Below are 19,868 nucleotides of genomic sequence, written 5' to 3'. Positions count from 1 at the left end.
GCCGTGCCTCTCTGGAATCAAAACGGGCATTTTCTCAGGCCGAGTGCCCTCTCCCGCGGGAGTGTTTGCCCCTGGGTTGAGGAAGTACTCCCAGGACAGGCCAGTACCCTCCTTGACAGCCTCGTCCAACCAAGCGAAGGCCCTGTTGGCAAGTCTAACCGCCTCCGGCCTGACTGCTGAGGCCCTGCTCCTCTCCTCGACCCTCCGTTATCACCGGCTTCTACGTGAGCAACGAGCCTCCTCTCTGCCTCTGCCCAGCAGCCAGTCCTCCTCTCCTACTTCCAGAGCTGCCTCCTCTTCCTCTTCTTCTTCACCCACCACCCCTACTCCATCCCTGTCTCCCTCTTCTCCCATCCATCCATGTTCTCTTTCCCTCTCCTCCTCTGCCATTCTCAAGTCCAGCACTCAAAACTTTGACCAGCTCAACAGCTGAAAGGATGGTGGCAGCGAGCTGGTGAATAAGGAGCCTCAATCCCAGCAACTCTCTGTGAAGCGATGAGGAGGAGAATATGATATTTTATTCCATGGCAAGAAGTAGCGTACTGTAAATGGAGTCAGTGTTTTCTTCGGACTATTCTTCTACTCTGATCTGGTTCCATAGTGTCTCTGCAGTTAGCCCACTCATAGTCATAGTGGCCTCCCCTCCCATCAGCTACATGCTAAAAGCTGATGTGGTGTGGATGGATTTACTGAATTTACACCAGTGTCATTAATACCCTCACCCAAAGGGAGTAGATATTATCTCTAGACTGTGACTTTTATCATAGGAAATAGAGCCGCAATAACCACTAAGTGAGTCCAGTAGTTGTGTGTCTTCAGGATAATATTCTTTCACTTACCTGCATCACTTGGCAGAATATGAGCCTGCTCAGACAAAAAAAGTAGATCACAGTGATGACTGTAGATTTAAGCTGATCTGTGTTTAAAGGCCATTCGTGGCTTTTCACGCATCACATTTTTTTAAAACTCTGAACTGGTGCTATATTTTCCCTTTGTTTGTACACAATGTGTAAAGAATTGTCCTCACACTGATTTTTTTGACCGTTGCTTTGTTGCAAGTTTCCACTGTCTGACAGTCTGTGCTGAGGTCACAATGTTAAAAACAATCTGCACACATTCCCTTCAAAGATTTTAAATGAATTAACAACAGCAAGTTCAACTTCTTTTCCAATCATTGTCAAAATTATATTTATTGGGAGCAGCCCTGTAACAGCACATCTCTATTTAAAAGAGAACAAGGAGGCACAGTTAAAATGCAAATCATGTATTATATACAAATGTTGAATTTATGTTTAACGTTTAATATATATGTACAGATGAGTTAATTATGACAATCAGGATGTTTCTGCAGTAGCATCTTGTAGGTTGCTCTGGCATTTTAGCACCTGGCATCATAAACCATCCCAAAGATGAACACACTCATGAATAATACACCCAATCTGTAAAGCCTAGCTGTCCACAGAAGCACAGACTCCACTATTTCTGTGTATGTGTGTGTGTGAGAGAGAGAGCGAGAGAGATGATTCTTTTTAAGTCACATCTGTTGCACCACTGATAAAGAGCACTCTGGTAAAATATGCCATATCGACCAGAGCATAATTTCACCCTTTAAGGAGTCTGATCTACAGACTGATGGATCAAGTGTTTCCTGATGGGACGCTTGTTTCTTTTGAGCTTCAAAGTTAATGTGCTTAGCTCCGAAAGCTTTCTGCCTTATAGTGAAATAGAACATTTAAAATTTCGCAGTAGTGAATTGATCACATCTCTGGCACTGGTTTAGATGTGAAGTAGTGGAAGATAGAGGATGTTAATCAGCACACATTTAACATCAGATATAGCTTGTAGAGCCTGAGACGGAGAATAGAAATATGAAACAAGCACAGTTTTCTCTCAAAAACAGGACCTTTAATGCTTATTTTGACTTTGTGAACCAGAACAACTATAACAAGCACAAAGCTAAAAATCTTTCCTGAGGATAAACATCTGCACATTTAATTACTGTACGTTAAAGATTACCAGTATTGCTGCAGCCTCATTTGGTTTTATTATCAATATGTTGAAACATGAAACATTTATGAATGTTTAGTGTGCCTCGTGACAGTAATAGTTATCATTATTTAAAGCACATCAAAGGCCTGTGTAAGCCATGCGGAAGGAACCACTTCGAAGCTCCATGTCCTGTGTCGCTGCCTCTGGGCTGCCCATTGGTCAAATGAATGGACAGTCATAGACGAAGAGTTTTTTTTCTGTCATTCACAAGGATGACTGTGTGAAATTAATTCTTTGTCGCACTGAGATTAAACGTGTGGGAAGAGGGCTTGGGTCAAACAAGAAGGCAGCTTGAGGAACGGGGATTAGTTTGGGGACATGTGTTTAAAGGCTTCTTTAATAACACCGGCTTTTGCTCGCCTTGTCTCCATCGAGAGTGCTTGTGATGTAAAAGACCCAAAGAGATGAGAGGAAGGGTTTGACAGGCACAGAGCTGTTGAGGCACTGTTCTTCCTCCTTCCCCATTCACTTTGCTTCGTCTTCGGTGTGAGGCGCCAAGACAGAGTCACTCAGATGATTTTGTCCTCAGATTTGATGGGCCTCAATTATAAATATCAGCACTCTTGCAGTTTTACTAAGGCAGTGCTCTTTGCCTTTGAGAACCTCCTGCTTGTTTGTCTACAAGGACCTGTAACAGTGTTTTTCCCAGTGCCTCAAAGACTTTGTTTTTTGCCAGAAACACCCAGTTGATATTGTATTACACTATGAGATCAGGAGCAATGATGATATAGATTAGCACGTTTGTTGAAAGCTTTGAAAATTGGCAGGTTGTCACTTTTCACTTTGTAAATAAAGAAAACTGAACTGCAGAACTGCACAGTGTTTCAGGTTGCAGCAGTGGCATTTGACTAAACAGTCCCCCAGCTCTGACAATGTGCAAAATTGCAAGCTCACAGCACAGCGAATTAAGCTTCACCCTGGGTGCTCTGATGCTCTGCCAGGCAGGTTCAAGCACTGGGTTTCATACTGAGTGAAGTCAAATGAAAGAAATTCACTTACTTATGCTGTTCCACACTCAAATCCATAGCTCCCTGAGTTAAATTTGCTGCATTTGCGTCTGGTGGGCATTAGGGAGGAAGGATTCACACTTGGCTGCTTTCCCCAAGCAAAGTCAGAGATGAAACCCTCCCAGAATTGCGTGACACTGGAAAGAATTTTTTTTTCTCTCAAGACAAGTGTTAGTGGGCTGTGATTTCAACATGGCTGGAGGCTTAGAGGGCATGTCAGAGACACTCACAGTGGCTGCCCCTGGCAATCAGACAAAACCCATGCAAACCTGAAATCAAACATATGAAGAAATATACATATATAAATATATCTAAGTGAGATGTTTGTGTATGACACTAAATTGTGAAGAAAAGTGTGATATATATAGGCCTAGATTAAATTATATACTGTAAAATGTCATCTCTTGAGTTTTATATATATTAGTGACCATTTTGTACAGATTTTTCTTTTTTAATTCATGGAGAAAGATATTACATTTCACACTGAGATTATTTATTCATACGCAGAACATTTTTATATTTGTTTAAAACTGTATAGATAACATTTAGCCTCTGTAATATACACTGAAGTTCATTTTTTAATTCTACAATTTTCTTTATGAGCACTTGAGTTGATGTAATCTTAATTTATGGAAAGCTTGTCCCTGAAAACGCTCGTCTGGCTTGTCTGCACCTTGGCCTTCTCGTGTGAAGGGTCACATTGAGGTGTAAGAGCAAGAGCTGGACCAGTGCCTGTGCTTAGGGGCTTATTTTGCTACTATCCTTTTTTGTTTGTGTTTGCTGTTCTAAGGGAGTAATTTTGTGGACCTGTGGTCTGTTCTTTGGTTTTACCCTGTCCTGTATTTAGCTGGTACTAGCGATGATGGAGATGGTCAGAATCAAAGATATTATAGTAACTACTGTGAAATGTCAGTAAATGGGCACAAAGGCTTCATAATAGTGTAAAGCCCTGCTGGTTTGACAGAAGATCTATGGCTTTAATTTCCCTCTGTGTTATGTTTGCATATGAACAGGGACGGTAGCAACGTGGATGGTCACTGAAATTACATATTGTTGCTTCTTCTGCCAGTTGCTGCACTGAGTGACTTTAAGTAGCAGTTAAGCTAAACCACAAGAGCTGTTAAAACCACTGAGATGGGTCAACAGGGGAATTATGAGAAGTTGAATGAATTTAAAGTCTTTCTCTCTTCCTTTGCCATTCTATCTTTTTTATAATAAACCTACATTCTATAGTATGTATATGAGATTTTTACATGAATGTGTGGATGTTCAAAAATCTTGGCATCAAAAGTAGAAAAACAAAATTGACTTGTATATATATAAGCAGTCATTCCTAGCGAGTTTATCAAATTGTTATGTCCAAAAGATGTTTTATTAATAAACTATGACAATGGACACAAAGCTATATACAAAACAATGCATGTATAGTCTCAAGCTATCGCACGGTGCAGTCGAAAAAAAAAGTTGTCTACATGTTTTCTCAAAAAATGAGAAAGAAAGCGAAAAGCAGTTCTATGTTTAGAGGTTTACAAACATGAAGAATGATTATTTTGGTATCTGTGACGCAGGCATGTTCATTCTTGCTGTGATGTTATGTTATGGTGAGAGTGGTGAATAACTAGAAGGATTCAGAAAGTTTGAACGCACCCAAACCAGAGAAGTCACCAGTGATGGTGAACTCTTTCCACACAGTGATTCTCCCATTTGTAGAGTAGTGTGATATAAGAACAAAAACAATACTGAAAATAGATCTATAACATAATGATATATAAATTTAAAAGCCTACTGATACTGGAGATACTAATTTATCAGTGTGGATGCCATGATATTCTGTGAGAAATGTGTGTGTTTTTCCTGTGAGAAGACAGTTGGCAGTTGAACCTGCCTTCTTTTGTATATAATTTGCTGTGGTTGTGTGTCCAATAAAGTGCAGCTCTCTTGTACAGTCGTGGCGTCTGCTCTTCCCTTTTATGATAACTTGTTATGTCAGTTGTCTTGTCTGCAACATCAGAAAATATAGACACGGCAGATGTTGAAGCCGGTGTCCACTTGATTTCATATACAAAATACAAATGGAGTAGAAAGATTAAAAATTGGTTTATTTTAAAAACAATGTCATGGTTTGTTTTACATTACTAATTTAGAGCATACAAAGGTTTGTGGTCCAAAAGATTTTATGAATATTTTGAATCCAGTAAATGGAATGTTGCATTACACCTAGCCTACATTAACAGAGTTATATTTACAGGGAAATTCGCACAAAATGTAAAAATATAAACTGTTCTATGGCTAATAATATATTTTGATATACTATATACACACAGACCATATAAAAACGTGTTTTTGTATATGTGTTACATTTGTTTAAAAAGAGAACAAAAATAGGCTTGGGTCCAAAATTGTTTATGTGTCCTGGCGCTGTGCTGGTCGACGGCCATCTGTGCGTCTATACGGTGTGTTTCGCAAATCTGAGGCAGAGCAAGGACACACTTACTGAGATGAAGGTAGGATTGCAACCACATTAAAAGACCAAACACGCAGCACACACTTAAAAGCATCACGTTAGCATACCTGTGATGATGTCCTCAAGGGCGCCGTCCTTGCCCTCACGGACCTGCGGTTTCACCTGCCTTTTCTTTAGCTCTGCTATCAGGTCCATCTGGGGCATCTTAGGCATCATGGGCCCCTAGACACCGCCAAGAGGTAATAAACATTGTCAGTACTGCATAAAAGAGATGTAGCATTTGTTTACACTGAACCTTCAATCACTTGCCTTCTGTATCCCAGGCTTGTTTGGAGATGGTGACTCTTTTTCCTCCGTGCTCTCCTTTTCCATTTTCTTTTTCTGCTGAAGCTCTTGATGTGCAGTCTGTGTTCACATCAAGGGCAAAAGGATTAAAATGCATTGCAACAATTGTAGTAGATAAATATTAGAAAGCTGCAACTCAACTTCACCTTGTAGGCCTTTATGAAGCGCCCAAACATAGGGAAAAACATGGAAGGCTGCATGGTTTTCGGGTTCTCTCCAAAGTACTCCACCACAGAGGCATAAGCTTCCTGGAGGGGGAAATACAGACCAAATGCATGAGTTTAAGCCTGTGACAAAGGACTCTGAATTGTGTGCACGTTTTATATGAATTGGAGGCTGACCTGTGCGGTTTTGCTGTCTTTAATTAACAATTCCAGCTGCTCGCTGTTTGTTTTAATGAACTCCTTTAACACAGGGCTGTCATCCTGCACCAGGAACTCCTTTTTGGTCATTTCCATTCCTCGTTCCAGTGAGCGGATATCTTGAAGAATACTATCCAGGGACACTGGCAAAGAAACAGAAAAAGTTTAGCAGAAGTCCAGATTTAAACAGCAAAGTTTATAACTAGATGTTGTGTGTGTGTGTGTGTGTGTGTGTGTGTGTCTGCATGTGCTTGTGCATGTACCAAGGGCTGCCTTGTCCACAAAGTGTAGATCAGTGTAGAAATTGGCCAAATCGGGGTATTTTTCCAGGATAACATTGGTGATAAAGTGAAGCAGTGTCTGTGAGCGATCAGTGGACTTCGTCTCCAACAGCTTAAAAGCAAAAATATGGACAAAGTTGACTATTAGAGTTTTAAAATGAAAGCGTAAGTAAATGTACAAACCAAAGGCCACTTACAAGGTCCAGACTCTGCAACCGAAAACCGTACGCTCCACCTCTCTTACTGCTGTTCATATAGTTACCAAAAGCGAGAACAATCTGAAAGGGAACATGAGATACATTATGCAATGTCACACTGTCTGGAAACTAAATCAGTGTGTCATTGTGTTTTACTTACTTCCAAGATCTTTTTCAGTTTGGTTGAAGACTTGATTGACATAGATGCAGCAATGATGGAGTTAAGTTGCTGTGGATGAAATGAAAGCGCTATTAAATACACTTGGTAATGTCTCAGTCTCCTCCAGTTTGAATTGTAATGCATTTCACAAACTGACCGGCTGCAGGCGTTTAACAGTGTCTGGGAAGTTGCCCATGAAAGTGAGCGTGTTTATCCGCTGGTTCAGGCGAGGAATCTTCCCAAAGCGCAAAATGAATTGGTCCTCGTTCGTCAGGTCCTGGAGGGGGCGGCCATCCTTCTCATAGTTAATCAGCAGCTTCATCTCAAAGTCTGATGGTATGAAGGGTTCCAGCAATTCCAAGAAGTCTATGGACAAAGACTGCTGGTCATACCTGTATGAAACAGTAGTGACACATACGTTAGTGTGAAGGAGAGGGAGCTGGGAATGGCTTAAAAATGTTAACAATGCAACAGAAGCACATACTTCTCTATGGCTGTGCAGATACTAGATGGGTTCATTCCTCCCTTTCGCAGAGTGATGGCCAGATTCTTGGCTTTGTTGGCGTCAATTAAGGATGTCTTGCTCGGGGCCTTCTGGACCTTCTTCTTCTTTATATTGGATAGGTCTGCTGGATTGCCCTGGGCTCTGGTTTTGAACTGTTCCTCAAACATATCCATGTTCAACTCCTTATATAGACACCAGGGAGAAAGTTTCAATTTCAAGCATTCTCACATTTAATTGCCTTTTGCGGTCATACTGTACAGCGCATGTGAAAAGTGGAGCATGCAGTCCCTTACCACTAAGATCTGCTCATCATCTAGCTCATTGAAGACGGTGCCTGTAACCTGGTTTTGTTTTAAGGGCTGCCAGTTTAACAGCGGCATCCTGAACTTGGTCTGAATTGCCTTTTTGCCTTTGACCCCTGAGGAAACAGAAGAAGAAGAGGAATGATAAAACTAATAAAATCTTCACTCTTCCTGTGCTCCCAGCTCATAACTTTAGATTCTTCTGTCGACCTTCTCACCAGTGTTTGGGACTCCAGGAGGGGGCGGAGGTCCACCACCAGGTGGGGGAGGTGGAGGGGGAGGTCCACTGCCAGGTGGGGGAGGTGGAGGTGGAGGACCACTGCCAGGTGGGGGAGGAGGTGGTGGTGGTCCAGCACCAGGTGGGGGAGGTGGAGGAGGAGGAGGTGGTGGGGGCGCAGCAGTGCAAACTGGTGGGGTAGGAGGTGGTGAAGAAGAGGACATCTCCACTGGACCACCAGGAAGAGGGGGAGGAGGTGGTGGTGGTGGAGGGGCTGCCGCAGCAGGAGGCGAGTCAACAGGACTGGGAGTGGTGGGCTGAGACACTGGGGCTGGGACTTCGACGTACTCAACCACTTTGACAGGCAAAACCTGGATGTCCAGGCCTCCAGATGCACTGCGCCCAAGTCGAATCAGACCCTTGTCCTGCAGCTCCTGTATCTTCTGTTCCAGTTCAGAGAAGGTCTGAGGCGTGGAGGTGCTCATGCGCTCCCTGTCCTTCTCTCTCTCCCTGTCCAACTCCCTCTCTCTCTCTCTTTGCTGCAAAGCACTAAGCTGGGAACAGGACTCTCGCAGGCTTTCCTATGAGACAAAGACCGACAACTGAACAAAGAGAATACACCGAAATGTTCTCTTCAGCAATGCTAACATGCAGCTAATCATTAATTTTGGAGGAATTTGGTTGTGAATCAGAGTATAAAACAGAATAACATTTTGATGTTGTGGTTTGTGCCAGGTGAAAAGTATGAGCAACACCGAAGTTAATACAATTCTTCATGAATGTGAGCACAGATTCTTACAGCAAACCATCTAACATCTGTTGAGACATTTTACTCTAAACCAAAGGTGTCAAGCTGGAGGTGGTGCTAGAGCAAAATTCAGGGGACCACCAAAGTCTGTATTATGTCTTTTGGAACAGTTGTCTAAAATGTTATGTCAATAAGGACCAACATGATTAATCGACTAACCGACATTTTTGTCTGCAGAACAATGCCAAGCTACAAATGTAAGCTCCTTCACATACTTGCTTGACAAGCCCAAAAGCTCCTCCTTTTTAATTTATATCCAAGATATATAGATTTTATTTCATGATGAAATTATTAAAATTCTGACCTTATTATAACAAATTATCATGATGATGTGGCACACCTTAGTTTGATAATTCCTCTTATCAAACACTTGTTAAGCACTTGTCATGGAGTGGCACTTACTTTGAGCAGCTCTGTCTCCTTGGTAGCCTGCATGAGCAGGGTCTCAAGTTCAGTTATTCTCTCTCCGGTATGATTTTCAATCTCCTGAAGCCTGGCATTCAGCTGCAACACAAACAACACTGCTTACTTAATAAAATCCCTGTATTTTGGTCCCAGAGAGTCCTCTTTTGCTGTATTTTGTGGCTGACCTGCATGTTGTTTTCCTGCAGTTCATCCACATGCTCCAACACCCCTCCTCTGTTTTCAGCATCCTCCAACAGGGCTCCAACATCTAACACATTGTCCAGGTAGGCTTGGATCTGGACCTGCAGCTTCTCACTCTCAGTATGCTTCAAACTCTATAAAAAACAAAACATTCAACAATAAAGTATCATAGAAATACATTGTAGCATAAAAAAATATTTATTTAATGTCTATATTAACAGTGTACATATAGTATACACAGAGCTGTGCACACAATCTTAGTTTTATAAACAGTGCACATTAGTCCAAAAGTAAATTTCTTGATGGAGAAACATCCATCCATCCATTTTTAGGAAACGCTTATCTGGGGCCTATACCAGCTAAAATAGGGCAAGAGGCAGGGTACACCCTGGAAAGGGTGCCAGTCTATCTAAGGGCCAAGACAGAGACGTACACACACAGAAAACCACTGACATTCATTTACCTAAAACTAAAAGAACCATTCACCTAACTTTAGACTGTGGGACAAAACCAGAGTATCCGGAGGAAAGCCACACAAGCACGAGGAGAACATGCAAACTTCACACAAAAAGGCCACAGTCGGCCGGGGACACAGTTCTGCAACCTTTTAGCTTGTTGGAGAAACACTTAATTGCAATTTAACAGCTAATATAATAAGCAGCTGTGAAAATGTTTTAAAATGGCAGAAGCACTGTTTCTGATTTACGAACGTTTTCTGATGTACAAAAGACTGATAGAGGAAAGCTGCAGACCAGCAAACAGTGCTCATTCACATACTACGCTCACCTCCAGATACTTGTCCAATCCAAGGTGAGTGAACTCATACTGAAGATGGACGCGGAAGTTCATGTTCTCCACTGAATGGACCACAATGTTAATGAACTGCATGCAAGCCACCTGGAAACAGAGAAAGTGACAATTCTCAAATATGTCTGCAAAGGCAGTTTCCCTTTATTTATGAAACTGAGACAGTGAGTCTGTAAGACACTTGTAGTCCTACCATAAAGTCAATGTTGATGTCATCACTGATGAAGTACTCAATCAATTTCTCAAAGCGGTTCTTTTCTTTGCTCACCTAAAAAAAAAAAAAAAAACTTGTCAGAATATCCATTTTAACTGATGCCCACACGGGGGCATTCATGCAACTCAAGTCTCTACGTTCAATCTATGGCATGTGGTAGCTTCCTTCAGTTAACAGTTATAATAGAATGCATGACTTAGAAATAGTCATGGTCACATTAAACCACTTCCTGGTTAATTGAATGAAACCTTATTTTACCTCTTTGAAGTTGTCAAAAGCAGAGAGAATAATGTCATGTCCTCCTCTGACAAGACACACGGCAGCCAGCAACTCCAACACGAGAGCTTTGGTCCTGTTGCAGTCAGGGAGTTGGGGTTTACTATGTACCCACACAGACAGGTAACACATGCTTTGTCTCACACACACAGACACGCACACACACACACGCACACACACACACACACACACCAATATACTCACCTGGCATTCTTGCTGTTTAAACTGAGGGCAATCTCGTTCACACAACATGGGTGAGTCATCACCTGATTAAAACCAGACTGAAGAGAGAAGGAAAATATAGAGAGAGATGATGCATTTAATGGTGATCAAAAGGTGTTTGTGTTTGAGACGAACTACTTTACGAGACAATGAGTGTAAATTTAGCTAGTCATTGAGTCCTAATAAACGTTCTCGGTAGAGACTGGATTACAATATGACACTTATAAGCTACAACCAAGTGATGCTATATCAGATATGCACAGCACAAGAATGACGTTTTAAGCACAGCAAACGAATCGCACTGTATTAAGACTCACCTGGTAGTTCATAATGGCTCGCAGGCACATTATGCAGACATGTACATCATCTCTATGGTAGGATGAATGAGACTTTTTGTGAATCTTGCTTCCCAGAGTGGTTATTCTGTACAAGGATAAAAACATTTGAATAAATGTTTTGGAGAAACTACTGTGGTCTAAAGTCAACGCCCAGATCTATGCAAAACAAGTTTGTGCACAGTTAGCAGTTACCAGCTAATTAACTAACAATCTATCAGACACTTTTGCATGTCCACTCTGTGGAAGCAGGTAAAGGGAAAATTAAGAATAAGACTGAACAAATGAGCATAAGATTTGTATGAATGGAGGGAATGTCTCGGTTTTTGTCCTTCAGTTAGAAAAAATGAAATTTAATGAGACTGGCAGCAGAAACAGTGGTATACAAATAGATTAATTTAAAATAAGTATTTTCCATCGCACTTTGTTTCATATTTTACAAAGATAAAATAGGTTTGTATTAATGAAGCCAAAAACATTTAGTGGATGTGGATTTGCAGAAAATATGCTAAATATTTGATTTGCAGAATAAAAACAAACTAGATTTTGTTTAACCCTGTTCAGCTCCTCCAGTTAAATTTAATGACTGGTTGCCTCTGTGGCACTACAACAAACCACAATCAAACCAACCCCCCCAGGGCACGATTTAATTTGCTGACTATATGTGTAACTGTGTAAGCTGAAAGTTTCTCTTTAATGAGAATTCACGGTGTGCTGTGTACTATAAATCTATCGAACATATTTGGGTTATGGGACACTGCTTCCTGTAGCTTTTGTTCCTTAGTAATCATTTTACATGTGGAGATTCTTACCTTACAGTCAGGGCACGAGCTGCTCTAGTCATCCCGTGTGAATGGGAGTTGCTGGAGCTTTTGGTTAAATCTTCCATCGACCTCTCTACTGGTTTTCCTCTGTCGGACAGGGTTCCACCATTTTCTAAATTTTCCACTTCAAACCTACAAACAAGTAAAAATACAAAAGAAAAAAAACATGGTTATAAATGATTTTACTATAAGAGCCCCATCATTTTCTGAGATTATTTTCCCACTGTGCTGATACTCACGAAACGTCACTTTGTGCATGGGACAGATATTCCACCAGAACATCCAAACCATTGTTATGCTCATTGAGAAACTCTTGGGCCCATCTAGAAAAATATTTAAAGCAAAATAGGGAATGAAGAATTAAATTAGTCACAGACAAATATTTTGTGATTATGAATAATTGTTTCTCCCTTTAGATTGGACTTAAAGCAACAGAATGTAAGTTTACAGTTTAAAAAATACACTAATTTGCTATTATTGATACAAGAAAGCACTTTATTGCTGTATTCATTGCATGTTGGTTTTTCTTTTACAACTTGACTCCTCTGAACTAACCTATTATATTTACATCTTAAAAGTATAGAAAATGTAAAAACAACTTTAGATTAAAATTTAAATAAATACAGAAAAAAAGAATAAATACAATTGTTGAAATGTGCAAACATAACCACATAAATTCAAATATACAACTAATGATCAAATCAAAGTATGACCCATTGCAACATGCTCACCCAATGTGATTCGTGCGAAGAGATATCTCCAAATCTTTAAGGACCTGAGTTGCTTCTTGGATCTTTTTCTTTTGCTAAATAAGTAGAGGACATGAGATTTAAGAAACAATTTCACAGGAATAAAACTAAATATATACACAATAGATAAAAGGAAGTTGGTGCTTCATGCCGACCCTGCGAGACACTCCTCCTTGATCCTGGTACAAACTCTTGATCTTGACAAGGTAAGTGGATGGGGGGCTCTTCACCTGGAAACGCTCCTGGGAAAGAAATATTAACCAGAATTGAGTCAAAGGTAACATTTAATAGTGATAAGGTGAGTTCCCCAATTTTCAGTTTGCTCTCTGTGGTTCTCGTTTGGGATCATGTGCATTTCTATAAATTCAAATAAACTTTCTTCTGCCTCCAATAAAATAGGAAATTTCTCCCCAGATGACATCATCTGGAGGTGGTTTTGCATTCAGATGAGGTCATCTGGTTTATTATACTATGGAAGTTGTGGCCTTGATGACCTCCTTCTTCAGCTGGACTGTTTTGTTTTTATATATGATGTCATTTGGTAAATCGAGGTTGTAGCCATGTTCACCTGTTCCTCCAGAACTCATCCAGATAACATCACACCAAAAAGTTCTCTAAATGATGTCATATTTAGGAGTATGTTTAGTTCAGATGATGTCATCTGGTTGACCATACTGCAGAGGTTGTAGTCTTGTTAACCTGTTCCTCCGGAACTCCTCCAGATGGCATCATCTGAACTAAGAAACTGAAGCAGTAGAGATACCTCAGTGCAAGAAAGGCAGATGATACCATTAAACTTCCTGTAACAGAGTTACTGGAAGCGAGATAGTAACTGAAGAAGTCGCTCTTTAATTCTATGAGCAGCCTCCAATGATGACAGGACTGGAGACGCAGTTGCCAATTGCAGCATCTGAAGCTATTATTGCCTACACCGGTAAACACAGACACAAACCACTCTCTGTTTCCATGACGACGCCTCTATCAGTCACCACCACAGAAACTCTGCTGCAAGGTTTTCACATAGCACTCTTTTTTACCGCACATCCACATTGGGTGTTTATGTCAACCAGTGAAGGCATCAGTTCAAAGATCCTACTAAGGTTGAGGTTTAGTGAATTGAAAATAAAACATTCTTACCTGGTCACAAACTAATTCCCACTTCTTCTCATTGTCATACTGAGTAAGTAACTTCAATTTGTCTGGGGGCAAGTTCATGTAGCTCTGAAAGAAGAGTAGAAATCATACATACTCAGTCAAATCAGCAATCAAATGAAATGCCTCCATTAAAACGTGAACCATGTTATATATTTGTCACACAATTTATGTTCAACTATGTTTTTATCATTTCCACTTGCATTCATCATACAGTATGTTTGAATGTATTAATTTCCCTTCCTGCTTATGCAACAATATGAAAATCTTCGAAACCACAAATGCACTTTCAGTATAAAGCAAAAGGGCGTTAACTACCTGCAGGAAGCAAAGATGATTCACTGTTTATCTATGTATTGATAGTTGTCAGTGGGTACCGTGTAATTCAGTAAAGTACCTTTGAGCAGTAACTAAATGGCAATTTTAACACTTTTTACTTTATATTTACGTTATATTTTTTCTGCTACTTTATACTTCGGCTTCACTACATTTGAGAGACCAATAATGTACTTTTACTACCAATAAGCTAAAATGTGTTTGATTGTTGAAAGCGGCAACATTAAAGTTATGAATAAATTAATAATAATACAAAAATAGCATTATGATTGAATTAAACTGAATTAAAACAATTCGAATAAAGCAATTGAGTATTTGTGTAGTTCAGTATTGCTACTTTGACTGAGTAAGATGATATATCTTACTCAGTCAGTGTATATTTCCATCACTAATTGTTTTAACACAGTAGGTGGAGGGCCCAACACCTCCACCAACTGTGTGGTGCACGTTGACTTAAACATTGAAGGAGTTTGGCTACATATTAGTAGGTTAGTAGGAGTTATCACCCACCCCCAGATACACTGAAGAGACTGTATCTGGCTCCTTATAAAAAGATAATTCCACTCAATGGCTTAAGGGTTGACTAGTTTCGTAGATCTAAAGGAATTCTATAAAAGATTAATTCAAGTAAAGAAAAAAAAAAAACAATTCATTTTTTTAACTTTTTTTTACTGAACTTTTTAATATCAAACTGTTATTTAATTGCTCATAATAATCATTTGATCTGACACTGGGTGTTCTCCTTAACTCTATCAATGTGTGTTTTCAAATGTGTTTCAGCAGTTTGTAGTTTCCTTTTTACACCTAAAAACAAAAGCAGAAGTAGAAACGGAAACGGAAACGGTCCACAGCTTTGGTGATGGGTACCGGGAGGCTCTTTCTTGGTGGGGCAAAGGAGGGGTCTCACTGTCGGTTTTGTGTTATAGCACTAAACATCTACATTTTGAATGACTCATATAAGCATCTGTGTGCAGTTATTATCACTTGAATAACATGAGCATGAATATAAATTGGCCAAATTTAGAAACAATGTAGAAATAAGGAAGAAGGCCAACTTCTCATTTTCTGTAGAGGTAGTCAAAGCTTAAATTCTAACACTTGAAAATTTGCTCAAGGGTAAAGATTACATCTTTCTGAAAATTACATTGGATGTATTTATTAAAAGAGGAAGTGAGGACATATTGTCATTAATGACACAGGCTGTATTTCTTTCAAGAGTGATATTGTGAAACAGTTGACCTTAAAACCAGAGTATGTAGGTTGTTGAGCACTGTGACATTTGCATTTGTAAATGTTAGTTTTTGAAATAGTCACAGATATTGTTCTGACTGTCTCCTACAGCAACTGTTAATCTACTTGATAGGTCTTTAAAAATTAATCAATTTTTAACGTTTTTTTACATTGTGAAATACATTGCAGAATTTTTGTTACAGAATAAGCAGACAATTTACCAAGATTTGGATGGGTACTTTTAGAAATATGTGTGCTACTTTTCAAGTAATAGTTAAGCCATTACTATTTAAAAGTTAAAAACCTCTTTTGGCATTTTTCTTTTTAACTACAATAAATTTCACACACGCTGGTGAAAAAAAAAAAACTATTTTGCTTTCCCCTGTCCTAGAAGTTACATTAATCAAAGTACGGCAAACAACTTTCTAGGTAAAGCTAAGATGTAGTAATTTTTATTCTGTACTCAAAGGAGGAAACATCCTAATGATTCCTGTAGTAGTTTGTTTGAATTTGTCGTTTACTTGTGTCCTGAAACAACAACAGGTTTCAGTTGATAAAGTGGAGGCTTTTCTGTCCTCTCTCACTGGAAATAGTTGGAACTCTGCTCAAGCATGGACTGGCCATCAGTCATACCGGGTAATACCAGTGTTTGTGAGCCCGTCAAGGTCCATTGTGCCCAGTGTTTTTTTTGTTAGTTTCTTTCTTTCCTTCTTTCTTTCTTTGTTTTTGGACACAGCTCATAATAATACAGGGAACTTAATCTGGCCAACTGGCCCAATGGTTTATCTCTCATCATACATCACATTGTAGATTGGCCCACCCCATTGCCCTCTCAAGTTGTCACCACGTGACATCATGCAAGTGGGGAAGCGCGGCAAACAATTGCAAAAGAGGTGTAGAAATGCATAAGAGAAAATGTTAAAAATGTTAGCAGCTGGAGGCTGCAGAATGCGCTAACTTAGCAAACATATTTGCTTCCACTGTGCAGTAGCCCCACCACCATCCAACCTGCCACAGGTTTAGTAGATGTGAACAACACAGACAGAGATGAGGTAGAAAAAGGACAGCAGGACTGAGGGGCTGTTAAAGAAGTAGTAAAGATATTAGACCAGTATCAGTACTTACATGAAAAAGTGTGTGAGTTTAATCAGTAAAATTTAATAAAGTATTGTATTAAAAGTACATATAATATCCAGTGAGTTTATAAAATTTAATACTATAGCCTTCCTATATTGCTAGTCTACTCATGCATGAATCTGCTGAAGCACTTGACTGTTGTAGTTGAGGTGCCACTAATTTTAACAATCTTGTGGAGTGCTGTAAGTGATGGTTTATAACCCTTTACTGTGGATTATTGATAATGATTGATTCATGATGAACATTGGGTGTTTTTCCACGAAAAAACAATTTCAGGCACTTCAGTTGCCAATCAATTAACTTAAATGCTATAATAATCTACTAATACTTTTACCTCTACTTGTATTCATTGTTGGATAATTATATTTATTATAAAGCATACTTTTTTCAAGTTCTTCATATTATTGAACTAATGTAGCTAAAAAATCATAACTGGGCTACTAAAGGTAAAGTAGCAGTTACAGCAATCAGGTAACTGTAGGGCATAAAAAGCGCAATGTCCCCCCCATTTGTAATGGAGTTAAAATGGCATGAAAAGTAAATATTCATGTAAAGTACCTGGAACTTGTACTTAATTACAGTAGCCTACTGGGTTACTTTGTTATATTTTACCCCTAGTGGTAGGTAGAACGGGAGTGCAAAAATGGATGGTGTCCGGTCGACTATGGTGGTTTCATCTAGGGAAAAAAAAAGTACATTTAGCTCATCATTTATACCACGATGTCACACTGTTGTGCAACAAAATGAAAAATACTAAAGATGCGACCTTTTTCTTTTTTTAATTTTTGCCACATATTCAGCTTGTATCGATAATTATCAAAGATTGAACTGGTTCCAAACTAAACCAGTTCTTGAACCAGTTCGGCTTTTGGAGGTGTCACCACCGCTTATAGCCATCGTGACATTTTATGTTTTCCAACTTGTTGTAAGTCTGTTGAAAGAATGGTGACACTGTTGTTTTCCGTTCTAAGTTCCTTCTCATCTAAATGTGTTGCTCAACTTCCTCTCAGACCCAGCTTGCCTGTGTGGACACTAATCGCCATGTTCCTAGTCAAACATTTTCAAATCAGAGAGCGAAGGAAAGAAGTACTCTGGTGAATCTGGCAACTTGTTGATAACATTCTGTGTACTGAGAGATCTCGTCTTTGAATAAAGCCCTTTATAAATGACAGGTGTAATCAGTCTTTGCTAGATTACACGGATAGCAGATATTCAGGGCTTTGAACATTTGCTACTTCTAAAATTTTACATTACAGCTAGTATGCTTGATGCGATTTGCTATTTATTGGCCTCTGAGTCATATGCACCTGCATATTTCTCACAGCCAATCCATGCACAATCCATGTGTCTTCATGAAGCCACTCACCAGCACCACGTTGAAGCGCTCATCCAGCTCCTTCTCTGGGGGCATGGGCAGTTTGGGGGCAGCTGTCTGCTTCTTCTGCAAAGTTGGTGTTGGGTCACTCATTTCTGGAGATGACCCGACTGAGTTCCTGGCCCCTCGGCCCTCGGCCGGTTCTTGCTCCAAGCTCCCGGCAGCCGCATTCCCCATCACTAATCTCCACAAGTAATCCAGGAGGAAAGCTTTGCAAAAACCCCTTCTCCTGAGAAATCCGTGTATTCCAAAACAGAGTGACAACAACTGAACACTCCAAAGAATGAGCCGGCCTAAAGCAAACCAAGTCTTTGAGTCTTCAGTGAAAGGAACATCAAGCCACTGGCCTACTGCCACAGCTTTGGTCCTAAGGACAGGGTGGATAAAGAAAAAAGGTAATTTGTCCTCATGTTTGCCCTGTTATCAACCTGTCAATGTGTCTTCAAGGACCCATGAGAATTATGAAGCCAGAGAGATCTATTCAGCAGTTTCTCGAGTAACTCGTCTGGTAAGGTTAGTACAGTGGCTGCCTGCGAGAGGAAGGAGAGAGGAGTGTGACACCCTATGTAACACAGACAGAAACCGCAGGTTACAAAAGCAGAAGAGTAACTTCCTGTATGACAGCAACAGAACCTGGGGTGGAGGACAGGGTGGAAGATAAACATGGTAACCGTTAGGTATACCATGCATGCAGGAGGTGCACAAAGAGCAACATAACATAGTACACCAATAAAAATTAAGGAGGAAGAGTGTCTCCCAAGGTTGAAGAAACATGCTAACCAAGCAGGTGCAACGGTAGTATGAACCAACGAGCAAACGAGCTCTCACTTTACCATAAATCGACCTGCACTGTATTGGAGCCTTTTATTTTCTGTGACCCAACTTTATTCGAGTCAGTGACCAGGACATACATTTGTTTTGGTCACCTCTCTCCTTCACATGAGGCCAGATTATTTGTTGTAATCAGGTAAAGGGAGCTCCACACCAGCAATGATTAGAGGACTGTCTGACAGTGCCCCCATGTGTTGTAGTAATGTGTCGTTGGAGAACGAACGGGATCTAAGAACCGATTCTTTGTAGCGAACGTGAAGAGCCGACTCCTGTAAAGTGGGAGAGTCAATTCCTCAGCCTCAGCCCTGCTGAGAATACGTGCAGACAGGGGCGGGACTTTATTGTGACACCATGCGGCCAATCACATGCGAGGAGAGACTAGGATCATACCATTATGTGAAAGAAGGAAGGGGCCAGTAATGCCATAGTTTTAAGACTTTGGCCTTTATTTCTTGCTGTGGTTCTGTGTTCAGTTGTTAATTTAAAGGTTTGAGTAAAATATTATACAGTAATAACAATAGTTTTTTTCATAACAATACAAATAAGGTATAGACGCAGGCTTACTCGTGTCCAGTGGTCCAACAATTGTCCACTACAGAGATTGTTGTACTACAAACATTTTATTAAGTTCCATGTTCCAAGTGAGTGGATAACAAAGTAATTCAAACAGAACAAGGTAAGAAACCTCCACAGCTACACACTTAACTTTCCACTACTACATCGTAGTCAACGTCAGTCAGTTAGCTCCAATAACCATAAACAAACAGTTTCCTTGACAACTGGTTAGGCAACCTTCAAAGGCAAACACTTCGAAGGCTATGTTGATGGTGTTATCGTACACTTATACATAAAATTTGTAATATAACTAAACCTTTCAAGACACAGCAACCACAGAAAAAAAACCCGTTGGCTCATACATATGGCTTTTATGTAATGTTGTGTTTATAATGTTTATGTTATGTAAACACTGAATTACAAATTGCTTACCAATACACAAACCATTCATAACTGCTAAACTACACTAAAATATAAGGCTCCAAGTGATACTAAATTAAGAGCCATTTGGGAACCATTTGG

The 19,868-nt window shown here is 39.9% G+C and overlaps 1 protein-coding gene across 2 annotated transcripts; it reads right to left on the bottom strand.

Annotated features, from left to right (window-relative positions):
• Positions 1-5,134: 5,134 nt before the first annotated feature.
• Positions 5,135-18,516, bottom strand: fmnl1a (formin-like 1a). Of its 2 annotated transcripts, XM_067475989.1 has the most exons (26): positions 17,952-18,081; positions 17,144-17,262; positions 13,868-13,951; positions 12,886-12,972; positions 12,713-12,786; positions 12,221-12,304; positions 11,970-12,113; positions 11,140-11,245; positions 10,805-10,881; positions 10,583-10,676; positions 10,304-10,378; positions 10,090-10,200; positions 9,288-9,437; positions 9,100-9,201; positions 7,891-8,470; positions 7,664-7,788; positions 7,350-7,552; positions 7,023-7,257; positions 6,866-6,934; positions 6,706-6,786; positions 6,491-6,620; positions 6,207-6,370; positions 6,012-6,113; positions 5,830-5,925; positions 5,628-5,742; positions 5,135-5,524 (listed from the first exon to the last, which is right to left on the bottom strand). In XM_067475989.1, exons 3-26 carry the CDS (start codon positions 13,943-13,945, stop codon positions 5,460-5,462), a joined length of 3,147 nt encoding a protein of 1,048 aa, XP_067332090.1. In that variant the 5' UTR covers positions 13,946-13,951; positions 17,144-17,262; positions 17,952-18,081; the 3' UTR covers positions 5,135-5,459. The 2 variants fall into 2 exon arrangements, with proteins under 2 accessions (XP_067332090.1, XP_067332088.1); XM_067475987.1 differs by lacking the exon at positions 17,144-17,262 and having other exon boundaries at positions 17,952-18,516.
• Between the last annotated feature and the right edge of the window lie 1,352 nt (positions 18,517-19,868).

The sequence above is a fragment of the Channa argus genome, chromosome 15 (assembly GCF_033026475.1).
Source record: "Channa argus isolate prfri chromosome 15, Channa argus male v1.0, whole genome shotgun sequence".
Lineage (NCBI taxonomy): Eukaryota > Metazoa > Chordata > Actinopteri > Anabantiformes > Channidae > Channa > Channa argus.
This window is presented reverse-complemented; position numbering and strand designations above follow the sequence as displayed.